General features: G+C 54.0%; 4 protein-coding genes across 4 annotated transcripts; all 4 read left to right on the plus strand.

Annotated features, from left to right (window-relative positions):
• Positions 1-689: 689 nt before the first annotated feature.
• Positions 690-3,711, plus strand: LOC129135825 (protein FAM90A15). Its single transcript, XM_054657638.2, has 4 exons — positions 690-823; positions 1,318-1,517; positions 1,976-2,084; positions 2,749-3,711. The coding sequence occupies exons 1-4, from the start codon at positions 701-703 to the stop codon at positions 3,709-3,711; spliced, it is 1,395 nt and encodes a 464-aa protein (XP_054513613.2). The 5' UTR covers positions 690-700.
• A 4,638-nt stretch (positions 3,712-8,349) lies between these two features.
• Positions 8,350-11,369, plus strand: LOC129135826 (protein FAM90A15). The gene is made up of 4 exons (XM_054657639.2): positions 8,350-8,483; positions 8,978-9,177; positions 9,634-9,742; positions 10,407-11,369. Exons 1-4 carry the CDS (start codon positions 8,361-8,363, stop codon positions 11,367-11,369), a joined length of 1,395 nt encoding a protein of 464 aa, XP_054513614.1. The 5' UTR covers positions 8,350-8,360.
• A 4,634-nt stretch (positions 11,370-16,003) lies between these two features.
• LOC134810707 (protein FAM90A15) lies at positions 16,004-19,014 on the plus strand. Its single transcript, XM_063816751.1, has 4 exons — positions 16,004-16,126; positions 16,621-16,820; positions 17,279-17,387; positions 18,052-19,014. Exons 1-4 carry the CDS (start codon positions 16,004-16,006, stop codon positions 19,012-19,014), a joined length of 1,395 nt encoding a protein of 464 aa, XP_063672821.1.
• A 4,643-nt stretch (positions 19,015-23,657) lies between these two features.
• LOC129135827 (protein FAM90A15) lies at positions 23,658-26,668 on the plus strand. The gene is made up of 4 exons (XM_054657640.2): positions 23,658-23,780; positions 24,275-24,474; positions 24,933-25,041; positions 25,706-26,668. The coding sequence occupies exons 1-4, from the start codon at positions 23,658-23,660 to the stop codon at positions 26,666-26,668; spliced, it is 1,395 nt and encodes a 464-aa protein (XP_054513615.2).
• Positions 26,669-27,636: the final 968 nt, after the last annotated feature.

Raw genomic sequence — 27,636 nt, forward strand, 5'->3', positions numbered from 1 at the left:
GCACTTGTTCCCCGTTTGTTCAGATGAATTCGTGTGGTATGCGTAAAATACCAGAAAAAATAAATAAGTAAAGAGGGGCTGGAGCTAAAGCCAAAAGGTAGAACAGGAAAGACCATCACCTGCTAGTGTGGTAGAGAGGAAGGTAACTTCTCTCTATGAATTTGTGTTTGGAAGTTGCCTAATGAAATGGCCAGAGTAGCGATTCAAGTTGTCACAGGAAGCATCCCTTATCCCTGACTTCAAACAGACCTGCCAAAGGGTGGCGCAAGCCATGCCCTGTGTCTTCGATCATTCTGTCCGTCAAGGGAGATAGAATCACCGCGTCTTCTACCGGAGTGAATCGTGAGAGACCTAAGTCCAGTCTCCAGAATCAGTTGCTTGTTTGGGGTTGAAAGCTCAACTCCCCATACCTAGGCCACGGGCCCTGTGGCAGGTGCGGTTTACTCTTGGACTAGGTAGTCATGGCAGAGGAACACACAGTATCCGAGGATGCACACAGCACATTGTGTTCTACAGATTTGACCGACTGGTGGTGAGGTCTCCTCATGACCACACCGGCAGGGAGTTAGCAGGTGGCTTCCTGTGGGTGTGTGAATATCCAATGTGCTTAACCATCGACATGTGTGTGTTTGTGTGTGTTTCAGGTGACCCAACAGTCAACCCCTGAAAAAGGCGGTCACAAAACCCCCAGGCGACGAAGATGATGGCACGTCGGGACCCCAAATCTTGGGCCAAGAGACTGGTGAGAGCCCAGACCCTCCAGAAGCAGCGGAGGGCCCCAGTTGGGCCAAGGGCTCCCCCGCCCGATGAAGAAGATCCCAGGGTAAGTCTAGCCCTGGATCTCTTGGGTATCGGGGTGGGGGTGGGGACGGGGGGAGGGGATGTCACACGGTCCTCAGAGACTGGGTTGGATTCCAAAGAGCTCTGTCACCACCACCCAGGTTGCTTTTCCCATCCAAGGTGGGCGTGGCTTGGGACCTTCTCCCCGGCCCGATAGGTCCCTTGAGAGACTCTTGGGGGCAACCTCCCTTTCTACTTAGAGTCCTGTGTAGCCACGTTTGGCTGTGTTGTTGACTTCGGGTTCACCGTCGTGCCCCTTGGAACCTTGAGTCCTTCCTTTCAGAGTTCCTCCGTCACGTGGGCTTTGGGAGGGAACATCGTATCCGAACTCTCCCAGCACTTAACGGCCCCCATGCCGGTGTCCCCTCTTTGGAATCCTTATTCAGCTCTGAATTCACAATCCGTCCCAATGTGGACGTGGGATCGCTGCCTGTGGCTTCAGCTCACTCACCGACATCACTTCCTTTCCACCCACAGCTCAAGTGCAAAAACTGCGGGGCCTTTGGCCACACGGCCAGAAGTACCAGGTGCCCCATGAAGTGCTGGAAGGCAGCCCTGGTTCCAGCGACCTTGGGGAAAAAGGAAGGGAAGGAAAACCTGAAACCATGGAAGCCCCAGGTTGAAGCCAACCCGGGGCCCTTGAACAAGGATAAGGGAGAGAAGGAAGAGAGACCAAGGTGAGCAGTGGGAGGGGTTTTCACCACTCTTAGGGTACTGCCTCCTAAGGACATGGTGTCTCTGCACCTGCACACCGTGTGCCTTTCCGTCTCCGGGCCAGGGAAGGAACGCTGCAGAGAAATAGGCCGGAGCTCCGTGTCCTCCCGGGTTCCACACCCAGGAGCTCCTTTGGCTCTGGGAGATTCAGGGACGGGGAGAGGCGGGGGCGCTTCGTGCAGGTTCCCCACGACAGGGGGAAAAGCGATGGAATCCAAATCACAGTCCTTAGTTGGGAAGCCTAGAGGGCCACCTGGGGGACGGGAAGGTTGGCACGTGAGGGAAGGTGCAGAGGCGGAAAGGGCACCAGATGTCCATTTCTGTATCACAAAACACGGAACGGGGCTGGGCCCCACACAGGGTTCTCCCTGTCTCCTGGGGAAAACCAGGGGGCACGGCCTGACCTTTTTCTGTTCTGCAGGCAACAAGACCCGCAGAGGAAGGCTCTCCTCCACATATTTTCTGGGAAACCTCCAGAGAAGCCGCTGCCGAATCGAAAAGGATCCACGGAATCTTCTGATTATCTGAGGGTGAGTGTCACCCCGGGCCCCTGGTCCTTTTCTCCTCTAGGTCACCCTGGTTGATTTCCTTTCAGCTTCCCGTCTGCGGGAGGAAATCGGGGAACCCCTCTTTCTTGCCTTCTTGGGGTCAGGGACTCCACGATCCTTCCAGGTCAATTTGATTCCAGGCGAAGGCATCTGAAGATGCCGTATTTCCTGTTGCTTTCTTTCTGTCCAATTATGGCAAGCCTGCCAACAACATGTTCCTAGCGGCATGAGGAAATTAGTCCCTCAGAGGCCCCAAACGTGGAGAAGGCTAAACCCAGGAACATGCATGTGTTCAGAGAAGACGTCCTGAGTACCCTTGAGCCACCAACCTGCCTTCGGAAGGGCCTCAGTCCGTTCCACTTCATGGAAGGCTGAGTGGAGGCGCTTTGATCCAGTTAATGCCCAAGACGCGATCTTTTGAACAATGGTGTGCTTAGATCAGCTACACATAGCTCGAGAGCGCATCTTTCATGTGTCTTGTCCTGATCAGCACTCAGGTGGAGGGTCTGTCCCTACTTCCAAGGACCGCCTGTCGATACTGTACTAAGAATTTCATGGCGTGTGCACCTTGTCTTTGGATGTGCTTGATTTTCACGTTGGCTCCATGCGGAGGAACTTCTAACCTGTGTTGTTTCCTCTCTTTCAGGTTGCAAGCGGGCCAATGCCGGTCCACACAACCAGTAAGAGGCCGCGCCTGGGCCCTGTCCTCGCTGATCGCTCAGCTACCGAAACGTCTGACAGGGGCTCCGTCTTGGCTTCGCCGTCTCCCCTCAGAAAAGCCAGTCTGAGCTCCTCCTCAAGTCTTGGACCAAAGGAAAGACAGACAGGGGCTGCGGCCGACATCCCTCAGCCTGCAGTCAGGCATCAGGGCCCCGAGCCTCTCCTCGTGGTGAAGCCGACACACAGCAGCCCTGAGGGTGGCTGCCGAGAAGTTCCCCAGGCTGCCTCCAAAACCCACGGCCTGCTCCAGGCCATCAGACCCCAGGCACAAGACATACGTCCTGCGGTGACCTCACAGCCCTGCCCGCCAGCCGCCACACACAGCTTGGGCCTAGGCTCCAATCTCAGCTTCGGGCCAGGAGCCAAGAGACCTGCCCAGGCTCGGATTCAGGCTTGCCTGAACTTCCCCAAGAAACCGAGACTGGGTCCCTTCCAGATCCCCGAAAGCGCCATCCAGGGAGGTGAGCTGGGGTCCCCGGAGAATCTCCAACCTCCGCCAGCCGCAACCGAACTTGGACCAAGTACGTCGCCCCAGATGGGCAGGAGGACACCCGCCCAGGTGCCCAGCGTCGACCGGCAGCCTCCGCACAGCAGACCTTGCCTGCCTACTGCCCAGGCCTGCACCATGTCCCATCACCCAGCGGCCAGCCATGATGGGGCCCAGCCTCTCACAGTGCTCTTCCGGAGACTGGAAAACGGACGCTGGAGCTCCAGCCTCCTGGCGGCCCCCTCATTTCACTCTCCTGAGAAGCCGGGAGCCTTCCTCGCTCAGAGCCCTCATGTGTCAGAGAAGTCTGAGGGTCCCCGTGTTCGTGTCCCACCGAGCGTCCTCTATGAGGACCTTCAGGTTTCCTCCTCCTCAGAGGACAGCGATTCTGACCTGGAGTGAGACTGCAGGTGGCAGGGGCTCCTTGGCCTCCAGCTCCCGTGACTTGGAGGGGACTGTGGGACTGAGGAGTGCAGAGCAGAGAGCAGACTCTGTGCGGTGACTCCGAAGCTCCCCGGCTGTGGCGCTTCTGTGGATGTGGGAGCCCAGGCCAGGCAGGGAGCAGATGCAGGGACTCTGCCTCATTGAATTCTGGTGAGGGACGTTGTAGTTCGCGTGGTTCTCCGGAAACGCGCCAGGAAAAGCTTCCGTGCCAGAGATTCGTTGCCTCAGAAACTGCGTGACGCGCAGGAGTCAGACTTCCGCTGGGACGTCAATAGGAAACTGGGGAATTACTGTGTATTTGCTCTCTAGATGACTGAATAAGGGAAAAGTTAGGGAACCCTGAGAGGTGCAGCCCTTCCGCTGTGCCCCGCCCTGAGAGCAGTGTTTCGGACGCTGGGAAGCGTGCTGTGCAGAGCGCTCTCGGGGTCTTTCCTCAGCCTCGAAAACTGGGCTGTGGAATGCCTTTGTACATGTGTGTGTTTAATTGGTTTTGAAGTGAATAAAATTCTCAAAAAGATGACATATTGTCTTTTGACTCTCATTCCGTGTTTGTGTTTAACTGATTTTCCGAGTGAAGGGGTGGCCTGCCCCTCCACACCTGTGGGTGTTTCTAGTCGGGTGGGATGAGAGACGGAGAGAAGAAATAAGACACAGAGACAAAGTATAGGGAGACAACAGTGGGTCCAGGGGACCGGCACTCAGCACACCAAGGACCTGCACCGGCACCGGCCTCTGAGTTCCCTCAGTTTTTATTGATTATGATTTTCATTATTTCAGCAAAAAGGAATGTAGTAGGAGAGCAGGGTGATAATAAGGAGAAGGTCAACAACAACAAAACAAAAAACAAAAAAAAAAAACACACACGTGAGCCAAAGAATCTATATCATGACTAAGTTCAAGGGAAGGTACTATGCCTGGACATGCACGTAGGCCAGATTTATGTTTCTCTCCACCCAAACATCTCAGCGGAGTAAAGAATAACAAGGCAGCATTACTGCCAACACGTCTCGCCTCCCGCCACAGGGCAGCTTTTCTCCGAGCTCAGAGTTGAACAAATGTACGATCGGGCTTTACACCGAGACATTCAGTTCCCAGGGGCAAGCAGGAGACAGTGGCCTTCCTGCATCTCAACTGCAAGAGGCTTTCCTCTTTGACTAATCCACCTCAGCACAGACCCATTACGGGTGTCAGGCTGGGGGACAGTCAGGTCTTTCCCATCCCACGAGGCCATATTTCAGACTGTCACATGGGGAGAAACCTTGGACAATACCCTGCTTTCAAGGGCAGAGGTCCCTGTGGCTTTCCACGGTGCATTGTGCCCCTGGTTTATTGAGACTAGAGAATGGCAATGACTTTTACCAAGTATACTGCTCGTAAACATTTGGTTAACAAGGCACGCCCTGCACAGCCCTAGATCCCTTAAGCCTCGATGTTATACAACACAGGTTTTTGTGAGCTCCAAGTTGGGTCAAAGGGGCCGCGGCAAAGCTACAAATGATCAACATCTCAGCAAAGCAATTGTTTAAAGTACAGGTCTTTTTCAAAATGGAGTCTCTTATGTCTTCCCCTTCTACATAGACACAGTGACAGTCTGATCTCCCTTTCTTTACCCTACATCCAAGGGCTTGAACATTTCTTGACTTGTTGGCAATCCAAATCGTTATGTCTCCGAAACAGAGTTGACTGAGGGGACCGCAGGGCTGGGCAGGACCTTTGACTTCGTATACAACCACAGGAGCAAGAAAACCTCAGCCCCACTCTACTAACACGCACCTAGTAAAATTCCGCCAACCGAATCTCACCCACGCTAACACGTGGGGAGCGTTGCTTGCACCACGAGTCCCCATTTGGCTCAACCGCCGATGCCAAGTGTGTGGTTCCAGTTGCGACGGCCCCCCGTGAAGTGGCTTCCGGATGTGCGAATGAACCAGGCAGAGTTTCACTGGCCAAATAGACCCCAGCAAAGCTGAAGTCAACTCCCACATTTGGGATGTACTTCAGAGGTAAAACATTCATCCCGTCTTCTTTCCGGATGTCTGACACCGTGGTTCTCCCCCTGATCCTAAGAGTAGCTGAGGTAGAGACTCACTGAAAGATCTAGGCAGGGAGATCCCATCATGCACAGGCTCTCTCCATTCTCTGACCTGGGAACAACTCTGAGCAGGATTCCACATCTAGGGGGCCTCGGAACTGAGCGGGATTTTCTGAGACACACCAAATGGCTGCTCCCTTTCCGCCGCTGTTGAGGGTCGTTATCTGGATTATCCAGATCACCTAGAAAGTATCCGTATCCAGAATCAATAAGATCAACTCTCTGCTCCTCTGACAGCAGAAGGAGCAGGACCATAAGGAACCAAAGAGCGTGGAAGGAAACGATGTGACAGGAAAGCTCAGAGAACGGCCACAGGGGGTCGTCAGCAGGCCTTCCAACCTGAATCATGAATAATTAATGAAGCGCAAATCAAAGGGGACTCGAGTTTCAGCAGGAGCAATTCATCCAACGGGAGATCGCCGGAGGGCCAACACGATTGAGAGACTGGGAGCCGGGTGCAGTGTCAAAGGGGACGCGACTGGTTCCAAAGCTCAAGAACACCATGGGGTCACTTGGGCTACGTGAGAAAATGCCCCAGTGTGCTGGTTCATCATTCCGACTCCTGCCTGTCTCTTCCCGTCCAAGGAACATGGACCCTAAGTCGTGCAGCTGCAGATGACCATGGGCAGAATTAGGGGCCGTGGCACAAAAGTTCACCGACACGGGAGTTCCACAGAAGGTGCGGTGGATCTTCGCAAATCCAGAGACATGGCAATGGGACCCAGGGAATTAGAGCCTCACAGGCGTCCGGGACACTTTTCAGGCATAATGCCTGGAGTCGCAAGACGAGCTGAAAAAGGAGCCAGGCACTGAAGGACAAAGCGTTGTTGACTTTCCTCATCTGTGTTTCCCAGTGCGGTCCAATTCACGGTGGTTTCCAAGCGCCTCCTGGAGGAGAAAACACATGAGGGTGCGGTCAGGGTTCTCTGCTGACAGACTTACCTTGGGGAAGAAAGAGAAGCTCTGAAGATGGATCATGGCCGTGACTGCACGTCAAGGAGAATCTCCTTGATGACACTGAGGCCCACGTCGAGATAGACTAAATGTGGTCCAATTAAAAGGTGTCTATTTTACCACATTTTTTAAAACAAAACAAAACAAAACAAAACAAAACAAAAAGATGGAAAAGAAGACAGGGGTACAGGCACCAGTGTTACATGTCTGACGGGGAGCATCTATTCTTCAAAGCTTGCAGCTGTACACGTAGGTTTTAGAATGTCTGTCAGCAGTGGACATGATGTTAGAGTGGGCTGTGCAGATAGACCTTTCCAGGTCACGTAATTGGATTAAGTTAATTGCAATTAAGGTACAGGTAACTGATTAGGTTAGGGTACGTTCCATGTCAGGTGACCAGAGGCAGTATAAAAGGCAGCCTGGAAAGCAGAGGTCCCTCTCCGCCCCTTCCTCCGTCGTCCTGGATGCTGCATCGCTTCCAGCGGGGCTGCTCCAGCACCTGCCCATCTCAGCGCCAGCCGGGGAAAGCAAGTAGACGCGTAATTTCAGGTTAGTTTCACTGAACTATTGTTTTTTTCACGCAATCCCTGAGGGGTGTGGGGGTGGGGGGAAGAGACACAGGAGGCCGAAAGAAACCGATCACACTGGGGCTTGCTGGTGGGGAAGGATGTGTTCTCGTTACTAGTAATTCTTGCAACAGAAAACGAGAAAACATATCCGTCTCCACATGTGGGATAAGACCAAGATGGGAATGCGAAAAGAAATGTACTGCAGCATGCTGAATTGGTGGGTAAATGGAAAAAGGACTTTGGAAAAAAGGGTGGTTTGCCCTTCAGCCGTGTAAGACGTCGATGCGATGTGGCACTTGTTCCCCGTTTGTTCAGATGAATTCGTGTGGTATGCGTAAAATACCAGAAAAAATAAATAAGTAAAGAGGGGCTGGAGCTAAAGCCAAAAGGTAGAACAGGAAAGACCATCACCTGCTAGTGTGGTAGAGAGGAAGGTAACTTCTCTCTATGAATTTGTGTTTGGAAGTTGCCTAATGAAATGGCCAGAGTAGCGATTCAAGTTGTCACAGGAAGCATCCCTTATCCCTGACTTCAAACAGACCTGCCAAAGGGTGGCGCAAGCCATGCCCTGTGTCTTCGATCATTCTGTCCGTCAAGGGAGATAGAATCACCGCGTCTTCTACCGGAGTGAATCGTGAGAGACCTAAGTCCAGTCTCCAGAATCAGTTGCTTGTTTGGGGTTGAAAGCTCAACTCCCCATACCTAGGCCACGGGCCCTGTGGCAGGTGCGGTTTACTCTTGGACTAGGTAGTCATGGCAGAGGAACACACAGTATCCGAGGATGCACACAGCACATTGTGTTCTACAGATTTGACCGACTGGTGGTGAGGTCTCCTCATGACCACACCGGCAGGGAGTTAGCAGGTGGCTTCCTGTGGGTGTGTGAATATCCAATGTGCTTAACCATCGACATGTGTGTGTTTGTGTGTGTTTCAGGTGACCCAACAGTCAACCCCTGAAAAAGGCGGTCACAAAACCCCCAGGCGACGAAGATGATGGCACGTCGGGACCCCAAATCTTGGGCCAAGAGACTGGTGAGAGCCCAGACCCTCCAGAAGCAGCGGAGGGCCCCAGTTGGGCCAAGGGCTCCCCCGCCCGATGAAGAAGATCCCAGGGTAAGTCTAGCCCTGGATCTCTTGGGTATCGGGGTGGGGGTGGGGACGGGGGGAGGGGATGTCACACGGTCCTCAGAGACTGGGTTGGATTCCAAAGAGCTCTGTCACCACCACCCAGGTTGCTTTTCCCATCCAAGGTGGGCGTGGCTTGGGACCTTCTCCCCGGCCCGATAGGTCCCTTGAGAGACTCTTGGGGGCAACCTCCCTTTCTACTTAGAGTCCTGTGTAGCCACGTTTGGCTGTGTTGTTGACTTCGGGTTCACCGTCGTGCCCCTTGGAACCTTGAGTCCTTCCTTTCAGAGTTCCTCCGTCACGTGGGCTTTGGGAGGGAACATCGTATCCGAACTCTCCCAGCACTTAACGGCCCCCATGCCGGTGTCCCCTCTTTGGAATCCTTATTCAGCTCTGAATTCACAATCCGTCCCAATGTGGACGTGGGATCGCTGCCTGTGGCTTCAGCTCACTCACCGACATCACTTCCTTTCCACCCACAGCTCAAGTGCAAAAACTGCGGGGCCTTTGGCCACACGGCCAGAAGTACCAGGTGCCCCATGAAGTGCTGGAAGGCAGCCCTGGTTCCAGCGACCTTGGGGAAAAAGGAAGGGAAGGAAAACCTGAAACCATGGAAGCCCCAGGTTGAAGCCAACCCGGGGCCCTTGAACAAGGATAAGGGAGAGAAGGAAGAGAGACCAAGGTGAGCAGTGGGAGGGGTTTTCACCACTCTTAGGGTACTGCCTCCTAAGGACATGGTGTCTCTGCACCTGCACACCGTGTGCCTTTCCGTCTCCGGGCCAGGGAAGGAACGCTGCAGAGAAATAGGCCGGAGCTCCGTGTCCTCCCGGGTTCCACACCCAGGAGCTCCTTTGGCTCTGGGAGATTCAGGGACGGGGAGAGGCGGGGGCGCTTCGTGCAGGTTCCCCACGACAGGGGGAAAAGCGATGGAATCCAAATCACAGTCCTTAGTTGGGAAGCCTAGAGGGCCACCTGGGGGACGGGAAGGTTGGCACGTGAGGGAAGGTGCAGAGGCGGAAAGGGCACCAGATGTCCATTTCTGTATCACAAAACACGGAACGGGGCTGGGCCCCACACAGGGTTCTCCCTGTCTCCTGGGGAAAACCAGGAGAACAGAAAACCTTTTTCTGTTCTGCAGGCAACAAGACCCGCAGAGGAAGGCTCTCCTCCACATATTTTCTGGGAAACCTCCAGAGAAGCCGCTGCCGAATCGAAAAGGATCCACGGAATCTTCTGATTATCTGAGGGTGAGTGTCACCCCGGGCCCCTGGTCCTTTTCTCCTCTAGGTCACCCTGGTTGATTTCCTTTCAGCTTCCCGTCTGCGGGAGGAAATCGGGGAACCCCTCTTTCTTGCCTTCTTGGGGTCAGGGACTCCACGATCCTTCCAGGTCAATTTGATTCCAGGCGAAGGCATCTGAAGATGCCGTATTTCCTGTTGCTTTCTTTCTGTCCAATTATGGCAAGCCTGCCAACAACATGTTCCTAGCGGCATGAGGAAATTAGTCCCTCAGAGGCCCCAAACGTGGAGAAGGCTAAACCCAGGAACATGCATGTGTTCAGAGAAGACGTCCTGAGTACCCTTGAGCCACCAACCTGCCTTCGGAAGGGCCTCAGTCCGTTCCACTTCATGGAAGGCTGAGTGGAGGCGCTTTGATCCAGTTAATGCCCAAGACGCGATCTTTTGAACAATGGTGTGCTTAGATCAGCTACACATAGCTCGAGAGCGCATCTTTCATGTGTCTTGTCCTGATCAGCACTCAAGTGGAGGGTCTGTCCCTACTTCCAAGGACCGCCTGTCGATACTGTACTAAGAATTTCATGGCGTGTGCACCTTGTCTTTGGATGTGCTTGATTTTCACGTTGGCTCCATGCGGAGGAACTTCTAACCTGTGTTGTTTCCTCTCTTTCAGGTTGCAAGCGGGCCAATGCCGGTCCACACAACCAGTAAGAGGCCGCGCCTGGGCCCTGTCCTCGCTGATCGCTCAGCTACCGAAACGTCTGACAGGGGCTCCGTCTTGGCTTCGCCGTCTCCCCTCAGAAAAGCCAGTCTGAGCTCCTCCTCAAGTCTTGGACCAAAGGAAAGACAGACAGGGGCTGCGGCCGACATCCCTCAGCCTGCAGTCAGGCAGCAGGGCCCCGAGCCTCTCCTCGTGGTGAAGCCGACACACAGCAGCCCTGAGGGTGGCTGCCGAGAAGTTCCCCAGGCTGCCTCCAAAACCCACGGCCTGCTCCAGGCCATCAGACCCCAGGCACAGGACAAACGTCCTGCGGTGACCTCACAGCCCTGCCCGCCAGCCGCCACACACAGCTTGGGCCTAGGCTCCAATCTCAGCTTCGGGCCAGGAGCCAAGAGACCTGCCCAGGCTCGGATTCAGGCTTGCCTGAACTTCCCCAAGAAACCGAGACTGGGTCCCTTCCAGATCCCCGAAAGCGCCATCCAGGGAGGTGAGCTGGGGGCCCCGGAGAATCTCCAACCTCCGCCAGCCGCAACCGAACTTGGACCAAGTACGTCGCCCCAGATGGGCAGGAGGACACCCGCCCAGGTGCCCAGCGTCGACCGGCAGCCTCCGCACAGCAGACCTTGCCTGCCTACTGCCCAGGCCTGCACCATGTCCCATCACCCAGCGGCCAGCCATGATGGGGCCCAGCCTCTCACAGTGCTCTTCCGGAGACTGGAAAACGGACGCTGGAGCTCCAGCCTCCTGGCGGCCCCCTCATTTCACTCTCCTGAGAAGCCGGGAGCCTTCCTCGCTCAGAGCCCTCATGTGTCAGAGAAGTCTGAGGGTCCCCGTGTTCGTGTCCCACCGAGCGTCCTCTATGAGGACCTTCAGGTTTCCTCCTCCTCAGAGGACAGCGATTCTGACCTGGAGTGAGACTGCAGGTGGCAGGGGCTCCTTGGCCTCCAGCTCCCGTGACTTGGAGGGGACTGTGGGACTGAGGAGTGCAGAGCAGAGAGCAGACTCTGTGCGGTGACTCCGAAGCTCCCCGGCTGTGGCGCTTCTGTGGATGTGGGAGCCCAGGCCAGGCAGGGAGCAGATGCAGGGACTCTGCCTCATTGAATTCTGGTGAGGGACGTTGTAGTTCGCGTGGTTCTCCGGAAACGCGCCAGGAAAAGCTTCCGTGCCAGAGATTCGTTGCCTCAGAAACTGCGTGACGCGCAGGAGTCAGACTTCCGCTGGGACGTCAATAGGAAACTGGGGAATTACTGTGTATTTGCTCTCTAGATGACTGAATAAGGGAAAAGTTAGGGAACCCTGAGAGGTGCAGCCCTTCCGCTGTGCCCCGCCCTGAGAGCAGTGTTTCGGACGCTGGGAAGCGTGCTGTGCAGAGCGCTCTCGGGGTCTTTCCTCAGCCTCGAAAACTGGGCTGTGGAATGCCTTTGTACATGTGTGTGTTTAATTGGTTTTGAAGTGAATAAAATTCTCAAAAAGATGACATATTGTCATTTGACTCTCATTCCGTGTTTGTGTTTAACTGATTTTCCGAGTGAAGGGGTGGCCTGCCCCTCCACACCTGTGGGTGTTTCTAGTCGGGTGGGATGAGAGACGGAGAGAAGAAATAAGACACAGAGACAAAGTATAGGGAGACAACAGTGGGTCCAAGGGACCGGCACTCAGCACACCAAGGACCTGCACCGGCACCGGCCTCTGAGTTCCCTCAGTTTTTATTGATTATGATTTTCATTATTTCAGCAAAAAGGAATGTAGTAGGAGAGCAGGGTGATAATAAGGAGAAGGTCAACAACAAACAAACAAAAAAAAACCACACGTGAGCCAAAGAATCTATATCATGACTAAGTTCAAGGGAAGGTACTATGCCTGGACGTGCACGTAGGCCAGATTTATGTTTCTCTCCACCCAAACATCTCAGCGGAGTAAAGAATAACTAGGCAGCATTACTGCCAACACGTCTCGCCTCCCGCCACAGGGCAGCTTTTCTCCGAGCTCAGAGTTGAACAAATGTACGATCGGGCTTTACACCGAGACATTCAGTTCCCAGGGGCAAGCAGGAGACAGTGGCCTTCCTGCATCTCAACTGCAAGAGGCTTTCCTCTTTGACTAATCCACCTCAGCACAGACCCATTACGGGTGTCAGGCTGGGGGACAGTCAGGTCTTTCCCATCCCACGAGGCCATATTTCAGACTGTCACATGGGGAGAAACCTTGGACAATACCCTGTTTTCAAGGGCAGAGGTCCCTGTGGCTTTCCACGGTGCATTGTGCCCCTGGTTTATTGAGACTAGAGAATGGCAATGACTTTTACCAAGTATACTGCTCGTAAACATTTGGTTAACAAGGCACGCCCTGCACAGCCCTAGATCCCTTAAGCCTCGATGTTATACAACACAGGTTTTTGTGAGCTCCAAGTTGGGTCAAAGGGGCCGCGGCAAAGCTACAAATGATCAACATCTCAGCAAAGCAATTGTTTAAAGTACAGGTCTTTTTCAAAATGGAGTCTCTTATGTCTTCCCCTTCTACATAGACACAGTGACAGTCTGATCTCCCTTTCTTTACCCTACATCCAAGGGCTTGAACATTTCTTGACTTGTTGGCAATCCAAATCGTTATGTCTCCGAAACAGAGTTGACTGAGGGGACCGCAGGGCTGGGCAGGACCTTTGACTTCGTATACAACCACAGGAGCAAGAAAACCTCAGCCCCACTCTACTAACACGCACCTAGTAAAATTCCGCCAACCGAATCTCACCCACGCTAACACGTGGGGAGCGTTGCTTGCACCACGAGTCCCCATTTGGCTCAACCGCCGATGCCAAGTGTGTGGTTCCAGTTGCGACGGCCCCCCGTGAAGTGGCTTCCGGATGTGCGAATGAACCAGGCAGAGTTTCACTGGCCAAATAGACCCCAGCAAAGCTGAAGTCAACTCCCACATTTGGGATGTACTTCAGAGGTAAAACATTCATCCCGTCTTCTTTCCGGATGTCTGACACCGTGGTTCTCCCCCTGATCCTAAGAGTAGCTGAGGTAGAGACTCACTGAAAGATCTAGGCAGGGAGATCCCATCATGCACAGGCTCTCTCCATTCTCTGACCTGGGAACAACTCTGAGCAGGATTCCACATCTAGGGGGCCTCGGAACTGAGCGGGATTTTCTGAGACACACCAAATGGCTGCTCCCTTTCCGCCGCTGTTGAGGGTCGTTATCTGGATTATCCAGATCACCTAGAAAGTATCCGTATCCAGAATCAATAAGATCAACTCTCTGCTCCTCTGACAGCAGAAGGAGCAGGACCATAAGGAACCAAAGAGCGTGGAAGGAAACGATGTGACAGGAAAGCTCAGAGAACGGCCACAGGGGGTCGTCAGCAGGCCTTCCAACCTGAATCATGAATAATTAATGAAGCGCAAATCAAAGGGGACTCGAGTTTCAGCAGGAGCAATTCATCCAACGGGAGATCGCCGGAGGGCCAACACGATTGAGAGACTGGGAGCCGGGTGCAGTGTCAAAGGGGACGCGACTGGTTCCAAAGCTCAAGAACACCATGGGGTCACTTGGGCTACGTGAGAAAATGCCCCAGTGTGCTGGTTCATCATTCCGACTCCTGCCTGTCTCTTCCCGTCCAAGGAACATGGACCCTAAGTCGTGCAGCTGCAGATGACCATGGGCAGAATTAGGGGCCGTGGCACAAAAGTTCACCGACACGGGAGTTCCACAGAAGGTGCGGTGGATCTTCGCAAATCCAGAGACATGGCAATGGGACCCAGGGAATTAGAGCCTCACAGGCGTCCGGGACACTTTTCAGGCATAATGCCTGGAGTCGCAAGACGAGCTGAAAAAGGAGCCAGGCACTGAAGGACAAAGCGTTGTTGACTTTCCTCATCTGTGTTTCCCAGTGCGGTCCAATTCACGGTGGTTTCCAAGCGCCTCCTGGAGGAGAAAACACATGAGGGTGCGGTCAGGGTTCTCTGCTGACAGACTTACCTTGGGGAAGAAAGAGAAGCTCTGAAGATGGATCATGGCCGTGACTGCACGTCAAGGAGAATCTCCTTGATGACACTGAGGCCCACGTCGAGATAGACTAAATGTGGTCCAATTAAAAGGTGTCTATTTTACCACATTTTTTAAAAACAAAACAAAACAAAACAAAACAAAAAGATGGAAAAGAAGACAGGGGTACAGGCACCAGTGTTACATGTCTGACGGGGAGCATCTATTCTTCAAAGCTTGCAGCTGTACACGTAGGTTTTAGAATGTCTGTCAGCAGTGGACATGATCTTAGAGTGGGCTGTGCAGATAGACCTTTCCAGGTCACGTAATTGGATTAAGTTAATTGCAATTAAGGTACAGGTAACTGATTAGGTTAGGGTACGTTCCATGTCAGGTGACCAGAGGCAGTATAAAAGGCAGCCTGGAAAGCAGAGGTCCCTCTCCGCCCCTTCCTCCGTCGTCCTGGATGCTGCATCGCTTCCAGTGGGGCTGCTCCAGCACCTGCCCATCTCAGCGCCAGCCGGGGAAAGCAAGTAGACGCGTAATTTCAGGTTAGTTTCACTGAACTATTGTTTTTTTCACGCAATCCCTGAGGGGTGTGGGGGTGGGGGGAAGAGACACAGGAGGCCGAAAGAAACCGATCACACTGGGGCTTGCTGGTGGGGAAGGATGTGTTCTCGTTACTAGTAATTCTTGCAACAGAAAACGAGAAAACATATCCGTCTCCACATGTGGGATAAGACCAAGATGGGAATGCGAAAAGAAATGTACTGCAGCATGCTGAATTGGTGGGTAAATGGAAAAAGGACTTTGGAAAAAAGGGTGGTTTGCCCTTCAGCCGTGTAAGACGTCGATGCGATGTGGCACTTGTTCCCCGTTTGTTCAGATGAATTCGTGTGGTATGCGTAAAATACCAGAAAAAATAAATAAGTAAAGAGGGGCTGGAGCTAAAGCCAAAAGGTAGAACAGGAAAGACCATCACCTGCTAGTGTGGTAGAGAGGAAGGTAACTTCTCTCTATGAATTTGTGTTTGGAAGTTGCCTAATGAAATGGCCAGAGTAGCGATTCAAGTTGTCACAGGAAGCATCCCTTATCCCTGACTTCAAACAGACCTGCCAAAGGGTGGCGCAAGCCATGCCCTGTGTCTTCGATCATTCTGTCCGTCAAGGGAGATAGAATCACCGTGTCTTCTACCGGAGTGAATCATGAGAGACCTAAGTCCAGTCTCCAGAATCAGTTGCTTGTTTGGGGTTGAAAGCTCAACTCCCCATACCTAGGCCACGGGCCCTGTGGCAGGTGCGGTTTACTCTTGGACTAGGTAGTCATGGCAGAGGAACACACAGTATCCGAGGATGCACACAGCACATTGTGTTCTACAGATTTGACCGACTGGTGGTGAGGTCTCCTCATGACCACACTGGCAGGGAGTTAGCAGGTGGCTTCCTGTGGGTGTGTGAATATCCAATGTGCTTAACCATCGACATGTGTGTGTTTGTGTGTGTTTCAGGTGACCCAACAGTCAACCCCTGAAAAAGGCGGTCACAAAACCCCCAGGCGACGAAGATGATGGCACGTCGGGACCCCAAATCTTGGGCCAAGAGACTGGTGAGAGCCCAGACCCTCCAGAAGCAGCGGAGGGCCCCAGTTGGGCCAAGGGCTCCCCCGCCCGATGAAGAAGATCCCAGGGTAAGTCTAGCCCTGGATCTCTTGGGTATCGGGGTGGGGGTGGGGACGGGGGGAGGGGATGTCACACGGTCCTCAGAGACTGGGTTGGATTCCAAAGAGCTCTGTCACCACCACCCAGGTTGCTTTTCCCATCCAAGGTGGGCGTGGCTTGGGACCTTCTCCCCGGCCCGATAGGTCCCTTGAGAGACTCTTGGGGGCAACCTCCCTTTCTACTTAGAGTCCTGTGTAGCCACGTTTGGCTGTGTTGTTGACTTCGGGTTCACCGTCGTGCCCCTTGGAACCTTGAGTCCTTCCTTTCAGAGTTCCTCCGTCACGTGGGCTTTGGGAGGGAACATCGTATCCGAACTCTCCCAGCACTTAACGGCCCCCATGCCGGTGTCCCCTCTTTGGAATCCTTATTCAGCTCTGAATTCACAATCCGTCCCAATGTGGACGTGGGATCGCTGCCTGTGGCTTCAGCTCACTCACCGACATCACTTCCTTTCCACCCACAGCTCAAGTGCAAAAACTGCGGGGCCTTTGGCCACACGGCCAGAAGTACCAGGTGCCCCATGAAGTGCTGGAAGGCAGCCCTGGTTCCAGCGACCTTGGGGAAAAAGGAAGGGAAGGAAAACCTGAAACCATGGAAGCCCCAGGTTGAAGCCAACCCGGGGCCCTTGAACAAGGATAAGGGAGAGAAGGAAGAGAGACCAAGGTGAGCAGTGGGAGGGGTTTTCACCACTCTTAGGGTACTGCCTCCTAAGGACATGGTGTCTCTGCACCTGCACACCGTGTGCCTTTCCGTCTCCGGGCCAGGGAAGGAACGCTGCAGAGAAATAGGCCGGAGCTCCGTGTCCTCCGGGGTTCCACACCCAGGAGCTCCTTTGGCTCTGGGAGAATCAGGGACGGGGAGAGGCGGGGGCGCTTCGTGCAGGTTCCCCACGACAGGGGGAAAAGCGATGGAATCCAAATCACAGTCCTTAGTTGGGAAGCCTAGAGGGCCACCTGGGGGACGGGAAGGTTGGCACGTGAGGGAAGGTGCAGAGGCGGAAAGGGCACCAGATGTCCATTTCTGTATCACAAAACACGGAACGGGGCTGGGCCCCACACAGGGTTCTCCCTGTCTCCTGGGGAAAACCAGGGGGCACGGCCTGACCTTTTTCTGTTCTGCAGGCAACAAGACCCGCAGAGGAAGGCTCTCCTCCACATATTTTCTGGGAAACCTCCAGAGAAGCCGCTGCCGAATCGAAAAGGATCCACGGAATCTTCTGATTATCTGAGGGTGAGTGTCACCCCGGGCCCCTGGTCCTTTTCTCCTCTAGGTCACCCTGGTTGATTTCCTTTCAGCTTCCCGTCTGCGGGAGGAAATCGGGGAACCCCTCTTTCTTGCCTTCTTGGGGTCAGGGACTCCACGATCCTTCCAGGTCAATTTGATTCCAGGCGAAGGCATCTGAAGATGCCGTATTTCCTGTTGCTTTCTTTCTGTCCAATTATGGCAAGCCTGCCAACAACATGTTCCTAGCGGCATGAGGAAATTAGTCCCTCAGAGGCCCCAAACGTGGAGAAGGCTAAACCCAGGAACATGCATGTGTTCAGAGAAGACGTCCTGAGTACCCTTGAGCCACCAACCTGCCTTCGGAAGGGCCTCAGTCCGTTCCACTTCATGGAAGGCTGAGTGGAGGCGCTTTGATCCAGTTAATGCCCAAGACGCGATCTTTTGAACAATGGTGTGCTTAGATCAGCTACACATAGCTCGAGAGCGCATCTTTCATGTGTCTTGTCCTGATCAGCACTCAAGTGGAGGGTCTGTCCCTACTTCCAAGGACCGCCTGTCGATACTGTACTAAGAATTTCATGGCGTGTGCACCTTGTCTTTGGATGTGCTTGATTTTCACGTTGGCTCCATGCGGAGGAACTTCTAACCTGTGTTGTTTCCTCTCTTTCAGGTTGCAAGCGGGCCAATGCCGGTCCACACAACCAGTAAGAGGCCGCGCCTGGGCCCTGTCCTCGCTGATCGCTCAGCTACCGAAACGTCTGACAGGGGCTCCGTCTTGGCTTCGCCGTCTCCCCTCAGAAAAGCCAGTCTGAGCTCCTCCTCAAGTCTTGGACCAAAGGAAAGACAGACAGGGGCTGCGGCCGACATCCCTCAGCCTGCAGTCAGGCAGCAGGGCCCCGAGCCTCTCCTCGTGGTGAAGCCGACACACAGCAGCCCTGAGGGTGGCTGCCGAGAAGTTCCCCAGGCTGCCTCCAAAACCCACGGCCTGCTCCAGGCCATCAGACCCCAGGCACAGGACAAACGTCCTGCGGTGACCTCACAGCCCTGCCCGCCAGCCGCCACACACAGCTTGGGCCTAGGCTCCAATCTCAGCTTCGGGCCAGGAGCCAAGAGACCTGCCCAGGCTCGGATTCAGGCTTGCCTGAACTTCCCCAAGAAACCGAGACTGGGTCCCTTCCAGATCCCCGAAAGCGCCATCCAGGGAGGTGAGCTGGGGGCCCCGGAGAATCTCCAACCTCCGCCAGCCGCAACCGAACTTGGACCAAGTACGTCGCCCCAGATGGGCAGGAGGACACCCGCCCAGGTGCCCAGCGTCGACCGGCAGCCTCCGCACAGCAGACCTTGCCTGCCTACTGCCCAGGCCTGCACCATGTCCCATCACCCAGCGGCCAGCCATGATGGGGCCCAGCCTCTCACAGTGCTCTTCCGGAGACTGGAAAACGGACGCTGGAGCTCCAGCCTCCTGGCGGCCCCCTCATTTCACTCTCCTGAGAAGCCGGGAGCCTTCCTCGCTCAGAGCCCTCATGTGTCAGAGAAGTCTGAGGGTCCCCGTGTTCGTGTCCCACCGAGCGTCCTCTATGAGGACCTTCAGGTTTCCTCCTCCTCAGAGGACAGCGATTCTGACCTGGAGTGAGACTGCAGGTGGCAGGGGCTCCTTGGCCTCCAGCTCCCGTGACTTGGAGGGGACTGTGGGACTGAGGAGTGCAGAGCAGAGAGCAGACTCTGTGCGGTGACTCCGAAGCTCCCCGGCTGTGGCGCTTCTGTGGATGTGGGAGCCCAGGCCAGGCAGGGAGCAGATGCAGGGACTCTGCCTCATTGAATTCTGGTGAGGGACGTTGTAGTTCGCGTGGTTCTCCGGAAACGCGCCAGGAAAAGCTTCCGTGCCAGAGATTCGTTGCCTCAGAAACTGCGTGACGCGCAGGAGTCAGACTTCCGCTGGGACGTCAATAGGAAACTGGGGAATTACTGTGTATTTGCTCTCTAGATGACTGAATAAGGGAAAAGTTAGGGAACCCTGAGAGGTGCAGCCCTTCCGCTGTGCCCCGCCCTGAGAGCAGTGTTTCGGACGCTGGGAAGCGTGCTGTGCAGAGCGCTCTCGGGGTCTTTCCTCAGCCTCGAAAACTGGGCTGTGGAATGCCTTTGTACATGTGTGTGTTTAATTGGTTTTGAAGTGAATAAAATTCTCAAAAAGATGACATATTGTCTTTTGACTCTCATTCCGTGTTTGTGTTTAACTGATTTTCCGAGTGAAGGGGTGGCCTGCCCCTCCACACCTGTGGGTGTTTCTAGTCGGGTGGGATGAGAGACGGAGAGAAGAAATAAGACACAGAGACAAAGTATAGGGAGACAACAGTGGGTCCAGGGGACCGGCACTCAGCACACCAAGGACCTGCACCGGCACCGGCCTCTGAGTTCCCTCAGTTTTTATTGATTATGATTTTCATTATTTCAGCAAAAAGGAATGTAGTAGGAGAGCAGGGTGATAATAAGGAGAAGGTCAACAACAAACAAACAAAAAAAAACCACACGTGAGCCAAAGAATCTATATCATGACTAAGTTCAAGGGAAGGTACTATGCCTGGACGTGCACGTAGGCCAGATTTATGTTTCTCTCCACCCAAACATCTCAGCGGAGTAAAGAATAACTAGGCAGCATTACTGCCAACACGTCTCGCCTCCCGCCACAGGGCAGCTTTTCTCCGAGCTCAGAGTTGAACAAATGTACGATCGGGCTTTACACCGAGACATTCAGTTCCCAGGGGCAAGCAGGAGACAGTGGCCTTCCTGCATCTCAACTGCAAGAGGCTTTCCTCTTTGACTAATCCACCTCAGCACAGACCCATTACGGGTGTCAGGCTGGGGGACAGTCAGGTCTTTCCCATCCCACGAGGCCATATTTCAGACTGTCACATGGGGAGAAACCTTGGACAATACCCTGCTTTCAAGGGCAGAGGTCCCTGTGGCTTTCCACGGTGCATTGTGCCCCTGGTTTATTGAGACTAGAGAATGGCAATGACTTTTACCAAGTATACTGCTCGTAAACATTTGGTTAACAAGGCACGCCCTGCACAGCCCTAGATCCCTTAAGCCTCGATGTTATACAACACAGGTTTTTGTGAGCTCCAAGTTGGGTCAAAGGGGCCGCGGCAAAGCTACAAATGATCAACATCTCAGCAAAGCAATTGTTTAAAGTACAGGTCTTTTTCAAAATGGAGTCTCTTATGTCTTCCCCTTCTACATAGACACAGTGACAGTCTGATCTCCCTTTCTTTACCCTACATCCAAGGGCTTGAACATTTCTTGACTTGTTGGCAATCCAAATCGTTATGTCTCCGAAACAGAGTTGACTGAGGGGACCGCAGGGCTGGGCAGGACCTTTGACTTCGTATACAACCACAGGAGCAAGAAAACCTCAGCCCCACTCTACTAACACGCACCTAGTAAAATTCCGCCAACCGAATCTCACCCACGCTAACACGTGGGGAGCGTTGCTTGCACCACGAGTCCCCATTTGGCTCAACCGCCGATGCCAAGTGTGTGGTTCCAGTTGCGACGGCCCCCCGTGAAGTGGCTTCCGGATGTGCGAATGAACCAGGCAGAGTTTCACTGGCCAAATAGACCCCAGCAAAGCTGAAGTCAACTCCCACATTTGGGATGTACTTCAGAGGTAAAACATTCATCCCGTCTTCTTTCCGGATGTCTGACACCGTGGTTCTCCCCCTGATCCTAAGAGTAGCTGAGGTAGAGACTCACTGAAAGATCTAGGCAGGGAGATCCCATCATGCACAGGCTCTCTCCATTCTCTGACCTGGGAACAACTCTGAGCAGGATTCCACATCTAGGGGGCCTCGGAACTGAGCGGGATTTTCTGAGACACACCAAATGGCTGCTCCCTTTCCGCCGCTGTTGAGGGTCGTTATCTGGATTATCCAGATCACCTAGAAAGTATCCGTATCCAGAATCAATAAGATCAACTCTCTGCTCCTCTGACAGCAGAAGGAGCAGGACCATAAGGAACCAAAGAGCGTGGAAGGAAACGATGTGACAGGAAAGCTCAGAGAACGGCCACAGGGGGTCGTCAGCAGGCCTTCCCACCTGAATCATGAATAATTAATGAAGCGCAAATCAAAGGGGACTCGAGTTTCAGCAGGAGCAATTCATCCAACGGGAGATCGCCGGAGGGCCAACACGATTGAGAGACTGGGAGCCGGGTGCAGTGTCAAAGGGGACGCGACTGGTTCCAAAGCTCAAGAACACCATGGGGTCACTTGGGCTACGTGAGAAAATGCCCCAGTGTGCTGGTTCATCATTCCGACTCCTGCCTGTCTCTTCCCGTCCAAGGAACATGGACCCTAAGTCGTGCAGCTGCAGATGACCATGGGCAGAATTAGGGGCCGTGGCACAAAAGTTCACCGACACGGGAGTTCCACAGAAGGTGCGGTGGATCTTCGCAAATCCAGAGACACGGCAATGGGACCCAGGGAATTAGAGCCTCACAGGCGTCCGGGACACTTTTCAGGCATAATGCCTGGAGTCGCAAGACGAGCTGAAAAAGGAGCCAGGCACTGAAGGACAAAGCGTTGTTGACTTTCCTCATCTGTGTTTCCCAGTGCGGTCCAATTCACGGTGGTTTCCAAGCGCCTCCTGGAGGAGAAAACACATGAGGGTGCGGTCAGGGTTCTCTGCTGACAGACTTACCTTGGGGAAGAAAGAGAAGCTCTGAAGATGGATCATGGCCGTGACTGCACGTCAAGGAGAATCTCCTTGATGACACTGAGGCCCACGTCGAGATAGACTAAATGTGGTCCAATTAAAAGGTGTCTATTTTACCACATTTTTTAAAACAAAACAAAACAAAACAAAACAAAACAAAACAAAAAGATGGAAAAGAAGACAGGGGTACAGGCACCAGTGTTACATGTCTGACGGGGAGCATCTATTCTTCAAAGCTTGCAGCTGTACACGTAGGTTTTAGAATGTCTGTCAGCAGTGGACATGATGTTAGAGTGGGCTGTGCAGATAGACCTTTCCAGGTCACGTAATTGGATTAAGTTAATTGCAATTAAGGTACAGGTAACTGATTAGGTTAGGGTACGTTCCATGTCAGGTGACCAGAGGCAGTATAAAAGGCAGCCTGGAAAGCAGAGGTCCCTCTCCGCCCCTTCCTCCGTCGTCCTGGATGCTGCATCGCTTCCAGCGGGGCTGCTCCAGCACCTGCCCATCTCAGCGCCAGCCGGGGAAAGCAAGTAGACGCGTAATTTCAGGTTAGTTTCACTGAACTATTGTTTTTTTCACGCAATCCCTGAGGGGTGTGGGGGTGGGGGGAAGAGACACAGGAGGCCGAAAGAAACCGATCACACTGGGGCTTGCTGGTGGGGAAGGATGTGTTCTCGTTACTAGTAATTCTTGCAACAGAAAACGAGAAAACATATCCGTCTCCACATGTGGGATAAGACCAAGATGGGAATGCGAAAAGAAATGTACTGCAGCATGCTGAATTGGTGGGTAAATGGAAAAAGGACTTTGGAAAAAAGGGTGGTTTGCCCTTCAGCCGTGTAAGACGTCGATGCGATGTGGCACTTGTTCCCCGTTTGTTCAGATGAATTCGTGTGGTATGCGTAAAATACCAGAAAAAATAAATAAGTAAAGAGGGGCTGGAGCTAAAGCCAAAAGGTAGAACAGGAAAGACCATCACCTGCTAGTGTGGTAGAGAGGAAGGTAACTTCTCTCTATGAATTTGTGTTTGGAAGTTGCCTAATGAAATGGCCAGAGTAGCGATTCAAGTTGTCACAGGAAGCATCCCTTATCCCTGACTTCAAACAGACCTGCCAAAGGGTGGCGCAAGCCATGCCCTGTGTCTTCGATCATTCTGTCCGTCAAGGGAGATAGAATCACCGCGTCTTCTACCGGAGTGAATCGTGAGAGACCTAAGTCCAGTCTCCAGAATCAGTTGCTTGTTTGGGGTTGAAAGCTCAACTCCCCATACCTAGGCCACGGGCCCTGTGGCAGGTGCGGTTTACTCTTGGACTAGGTAGTCATGGCAGAGGAACACACAGTATCCGAGGATGCACACAGCACATTGTGTTCTACAGATTTGACCGACTGGTGGTGAGGTCTCCTCATGACCACACCGGCAGGGAGTTAGCAGGTGGCTTCCTGTGGGTGTGTGAATATCCAATGTGCTTAACCATCGACATGTGTGTGTTTGTGTGTGTTTCAGGTGACCCAACAGTCAACCCCTGAAAAAGGCGGTCACAAAACCCCCAGGCGACGAAGATGATGGCACGTCGGGACCCCAAATCTTGGGCCAAGAGACTGGTGAGAGCCCAGACCCTCCAGAAGCAGCGGAGGGCCCCAGTTGGGCCAAGGGCTCCCCCGCCCGATGAAGAAGATCCCAGGGTAAGTCTAGCCCTGGATCTCTTGGGTATCGGGGTGGGGGTGGGGACGGGGGGAGGGGATGTCACACGGTCCTCAGAGACTGGGTTGGATTCCAAAGAGCTCTGTCACCACCACCCAGGTTGCTTTTCCCATCCAAGGTGGGCGTGGCTTGGGACCTTCTCCCCGGCCCGATAGGTCCCTTGAGAGACTCTTGGGGGCAACCTCCCTTTCTACTTAGAGTCCTGTGTAGCCACGTTTGGCTGTGTTGTTGACTTCGGGTTCACCGTCGTGCCCCTTGGAACCTTGAGTCCTTCCTTTCAGAGTTCCTCCGTCACGTGGGCTTTGGGAGGGAACATCGTATCCGAACTCTCCCAGCACTTAACGGCCCCCATGCCGGTGTCCCCTCTTTGGAATCCTTATTCAGCTCTGAATTCACAATCCGTCCCAATGTGGACGTGGGATCGCTGCCTGTGGCTTCAGCTCACTCACCGACATCACTTCCTTTCCACCCACAGCTCAAGTGCAAAAACTGCGGGGCCTTTGGCCACACGGCCAGAAGTACCAGGTGCCCCATGAAGTGCTGGAAGGCAGCCCTGGTTCCAGCGACCTTGGGGAAAAAGGAAGGGAAGGAAAACCTGAAACCATGGAAGCCCCAGGTTGAAGCCAACCCGGGGCCCTTGAACAAGGATAAGGGAGAGAAGGAAGAGAGACCAAGGTGAGCAGTGGGAGGGGTTTTCACCACTCTTAGGGTACTGCCTCCTAAGGACATGGTGTCTCTGCACCTGCACACCGTGTGCCTTTCCGTCTCCGGGCCAGGGAAGGAACGCTGCAGAGAAATAGGCCGGAGCTCCGTGTCCTCCCGGGTTCCACACCCAGGAGCTCCTTTGGCTCTGGGAGATTCAGGGACGGGGAGAGGCGGGGGCGCTTCGTGCAGGTTCCCCACGACAGGGGGAAAAGCGATGGAATCCAAATCACAGTCCTTAGTTGGGAAGCCTAGAGGGCCACCTGGGGGACGGGAAGGTTGGCACGTGAGGGAAGGTGCAGAGGCGGAAAGGGCACCAGATGTCCATTTCTGTATCACAAAACACGGAACGGGGCTGGGCCCCACACAGGGTTCTCCCTGTCTCCTGGGGAAAACCAGGGGGCACGGCCTGACCTTTTTCTGTTCTGCAGGCAACAAGACCCGCAGAGGAAGGCTCTCCTCCACATATTTTCTGGGAAACCTCCAGAGAAGCCGCTGCCGAATCGAAAAGGATCCACGGAATCTTCTGATTATCTGAGGGTGAGTGTCACCCCGGGCCCCTGGTCCTTTTCTCCTCTAGGTCACCCTGGTTGATTTCCTTTCAGCTTCCCGTCTGCGGGAGGAAATCGGGGAACCCCTCTTTCTTGCCTTCTTGGGGTCAGGGACTCCACGATCCTTCCAGGTCAATTTGATTCCAGGCGAAGGCATCTGAAGATGCCGTATTTCCTGTTGCTTTCTTTCTGTCCAATTATGGCAAGCCTGCCAACAACATGTTCCTAGCGGCATGAGGAAATTAGTCCCTCAGAGGCCCCAAACGTGGAGAAGGCTAAACCCAGGAACATGCATGTGTTCAGAGAAGACGTCCTGAGTACCCTTGAGCCACCAACCTGCCTTCGGAAGGGCCTCAGTCCGTTCCACTTCATGGAAGGCTGAGTGGAGGCGCTTTGATCCAGTTAATGCCCAAGACGCGATCTTTTGAACAATGGTGTGCTTAGATCAGCTACACATAGCTCGAGAGCGCATCTTTCATGTGTCTTGTCCTGATCAGCACTCAGGTGGAGGGTCTGTCCCTACTTCCAAGGACCGCCTGTCGATACTGTACTAAGAATTTCATGGCGTGTGCACCTTGTCTTTGGATGTGCTTGATTTTCACGTTGGCTCCATGCGGAGGAACTTCTAACCTGTGTTGTTTCCTCTCTTTCAGGTTGCAAGCGGGCCAATGCCGGTCCACACAACCAGTAAGAGGCCGCGCCTGGGCCCTGTCCTCGCTGATCGCTCAGCTACCGAAACGTCTGACAGGGGCTCCGTCTTGGCTTCGCCGTCTCCCCTCAGAAAAGCCAGTCTGAGCTCCTCCTCAAGTCTTGGACCAAAGGAAAGACAGACAGGGGCTGCGGCCGACATCCCTCAGCCTGCAGTCAGGCATCAGGGCCCCGAGCCTCTCCTCGTGGTGAAGCCGACACACAGCAGCCCTGAGGGTGGCTGCCGAGAAGTTCCCCAGGCTGCCTCCAAAACCCACGGCCTGCTCCAGGCCATCAGACCCCAGGCACAAGACATACGTCCTGCGGTGACCTCACAGCCCTGCCCGCCAGCCGCCACACACAGCTTGGGCCTAGGCTCCAATCTCAGCTTCGGGCCAGGAGCCAAGAGACCTGCCCAGGCTCGGATTCAGGCTTGCCTGAACTTCCCCAAGAAACCGAGACTGGGTCCCTTCCAGATCCCCGAAAGCGCCATCCAGGGAGGTGAGCTGGGGTCCCCGGAGAATCTCCAACCTCCGCCAGCCGCAACCGAACTTGGACCAAGTACGTCGCCCCAGATGGGCAGGAGGACACCCGCCCAGGTGCCCAGCGTCGACCGGCAGCCTCCGCACAGCAGACCTTGCCTGCCTACTGCCCAGGCCTGCACCATGTCCCATCACCCAGCGGCCAGCCATGATGGGGCCCAGCCTCTCACAGTGCTCTTCCGGAGACTGGAAAACGGACGCTGGAGCTCCAGCCTCCTGGCGGCCCCCTCATTTCACTCTCCTGAGAAGCCGGGAGCCTTCCTCGCTCAGAGCCCTCATGTGTCAGAGAAGTCTGAGGGTCCCCGTGTTCGTGTCCCACCGAGCGTCCTCTATGAGGACCTTCAGGTTTCCTCCTCCTCAGAGGACAGCGATTCTGACCTGGAGTGAGACTGCAGGTGGCAGGGGCTCCTTGGCCTCCAGCTCCCGTGACTTGGAGGGGACTGTGGGACTGAGGAGTGCAGAGCAGAGAGCAGACTCTGTGCGGTGACTCCGAAGCTCCCCGGCTGTGGCGCTTCTGTGGATGTGGGAGCCCAGGCCAGGCAGGGAGCAGATGCAGGGACTCTGCCTCATTGAATTCTGGTGAGGGACGTTGTAGTTCGCGTGGTTCTCCGGAAACGCGCCAGGAAAAGCTTCCGTGCCAGAGATTCGTTGCCTCAGAAACTGCGTGACGCGCAGGAGTCAGACTTCCGCTGGGACGTCAATAGGAAACTGGGGAATTACTGTGTATTTGCTCTCTAGATGACTGAATAAGGGAAAAGTTAGGGAACCCTGAGAGGTGCAGCCCTTCCGCTGTGCCCCGCCCTGAGAGCAGTGTTTCGGACGCTGGGAAGCGTGCTGTGCAGAGCGCTCTCGGGGTCTTTCCTCAGCCTCGAAAACTGGGCTGTGGAATGCCTTTGTACATGTGTGTGTTTAATTGGTTTTGAAGTGAATAAAATTCTCAAAAAGATGACATATTGTCTTTTGACTCTCATTCCGTGTTTGTGTTTAACTGATTTTCCGAGTGAAGGGGTGGCCTGCCCCTCCACACCTGTGGGTGTTTCTAGTCGGGTGGGATGAGAGACGGAGAGAAGAAATAAGACACAGAGACAAAGTATAGGGAGACAACAGTGGGTCCAGGGGACCGGCACTCAGCACACCAAGGACCTGCACCGGCACCGGCCTCTGAGTTCCCTCAGTTTTTATTGATTATGATTTTCATTATTTCAGCAAAAAGGAATGTAGTAGGAGAGCAGGGTGATAATAAGGAGAAGGTCAACAACAACAAAACAAAAAACAAAAAAAAAAAACACACACGTGAGCCAAAGAATCTATATCATGACTAAGTTCAAGGGAAGGTACTATGCCTGGACATGCAC

This window comes from Pan troglodytes, chromosome 7 (assembly GCF_028858775.2).
Source record: "Pan troglodytes isolate AG18354 chromosome 7, NHGRI_mPanTro3-v2.0_pri, whole genome shotgun sequence".
Lineage (NCBI taxonomy): Eukaryota > Metazoa > Chordata > Mammalia > Primates > Hominidae > Pan > Pan troglodytes.

What these genes read in the sequence shown, in the direction of transcription:
- LOC129135825 (XM_054657638.2), top strand. Translation starts at nt 701, where the DNA reads ATGATGGCACGTCGGGACCCCAAATCTTGGGCCAAGAGACTGGTGAGA. An exon ending in CCGATGAAGAAGATCCCAGG is followed by an intron (nt 824 to 1,317) that starts GTAAGTCTAGCC and finishes TTCCACCCACAG; the next exon opens with CTCAAGTGCAAAAACTGCGG. An exon ending in GAGAAGGAAGAGAGACCAAG is followed by an intron (nt 1,518 to 1,975) that starts GTGAGCAGTGGG and finishes TCTGTTCTGCAG; the next exon opens with GCAACAAGACCCGCAGAGGA.
- LOC129135826 (XM_054657639.2), top strand. Translation starts at nt 8,361, where the DNA reads ATGATGGCACGTCGGGACCCCAAATCTTGGGCCAAGAGACTGGTGAGA. An exon ending in GAGAAGGAAGAGAGACCAAG is followed by an intron (nt 9,178 to 9,633) that starts GTGAGCAGTGGG and finishes TCTGTTCTGCAG; the next exon opens with GCAACAAGACCCGCAGAGGA. An exon ending in AATCTTCTGATTATCTGAGG is followed by an intron (nt 9,743 to 10,406) that starts GTGAGTGTCACC and finishes CCTCTCTTTCAG; the next exon opens with GTTGCAAGCGGGCCAATGCC.
- LOC134810707 (XM_063816751.1), top strand. Translation starts at nt 16,004, where the DNA reads ATGATGGCACGTCGGGACCCCAAATCTTGGGCCAAGAGACTGGTGAGA. An exon ending in CCGATGAAGAAGATCCCAGG is followed by an intron (nt 16,127 to 16,620) that starts GTAAGTCTAGCC and finishes TTCCACCCACAG; the next exon opens with CTCAAGTGCAAAAACTGCGG. An exon ending in AATCTTCTGATTATCTGAGG is followed by an intron (nt 17,388 to 18,051) that starts GTGAGTGTCACC and finishes CCTCTCTTTCAG; the next exon opens with GTTGCAAGCGGGCCAATGCC.
- LOC129135827 (XM_054657640.2), top strand. Translation starts at nt 23,658, where the DNA reads ATGATGGCACGTCGGGACCCCAAATCTTGGGCCAAGAGACTGGTGAGA. An exon ending in CCGATGAAGAAGATCCCAGG is followed by an intron (nt 23,781 to 24,274) that starts GTAAGTCTAGCC and finishes TTCCACCCACAG; the next exon opens with CTCAAGTGCAAAAACTGCGG. An exon ending in GAGAAGGAAGAGAGACCAAG is followed by an intron (nt 24,475 to 24,932) that starts GTGAGCAGTGGG and finishes TCTGTTCTGCAG; the next exon opens with GCAACAAGACCCGCAGAGGA.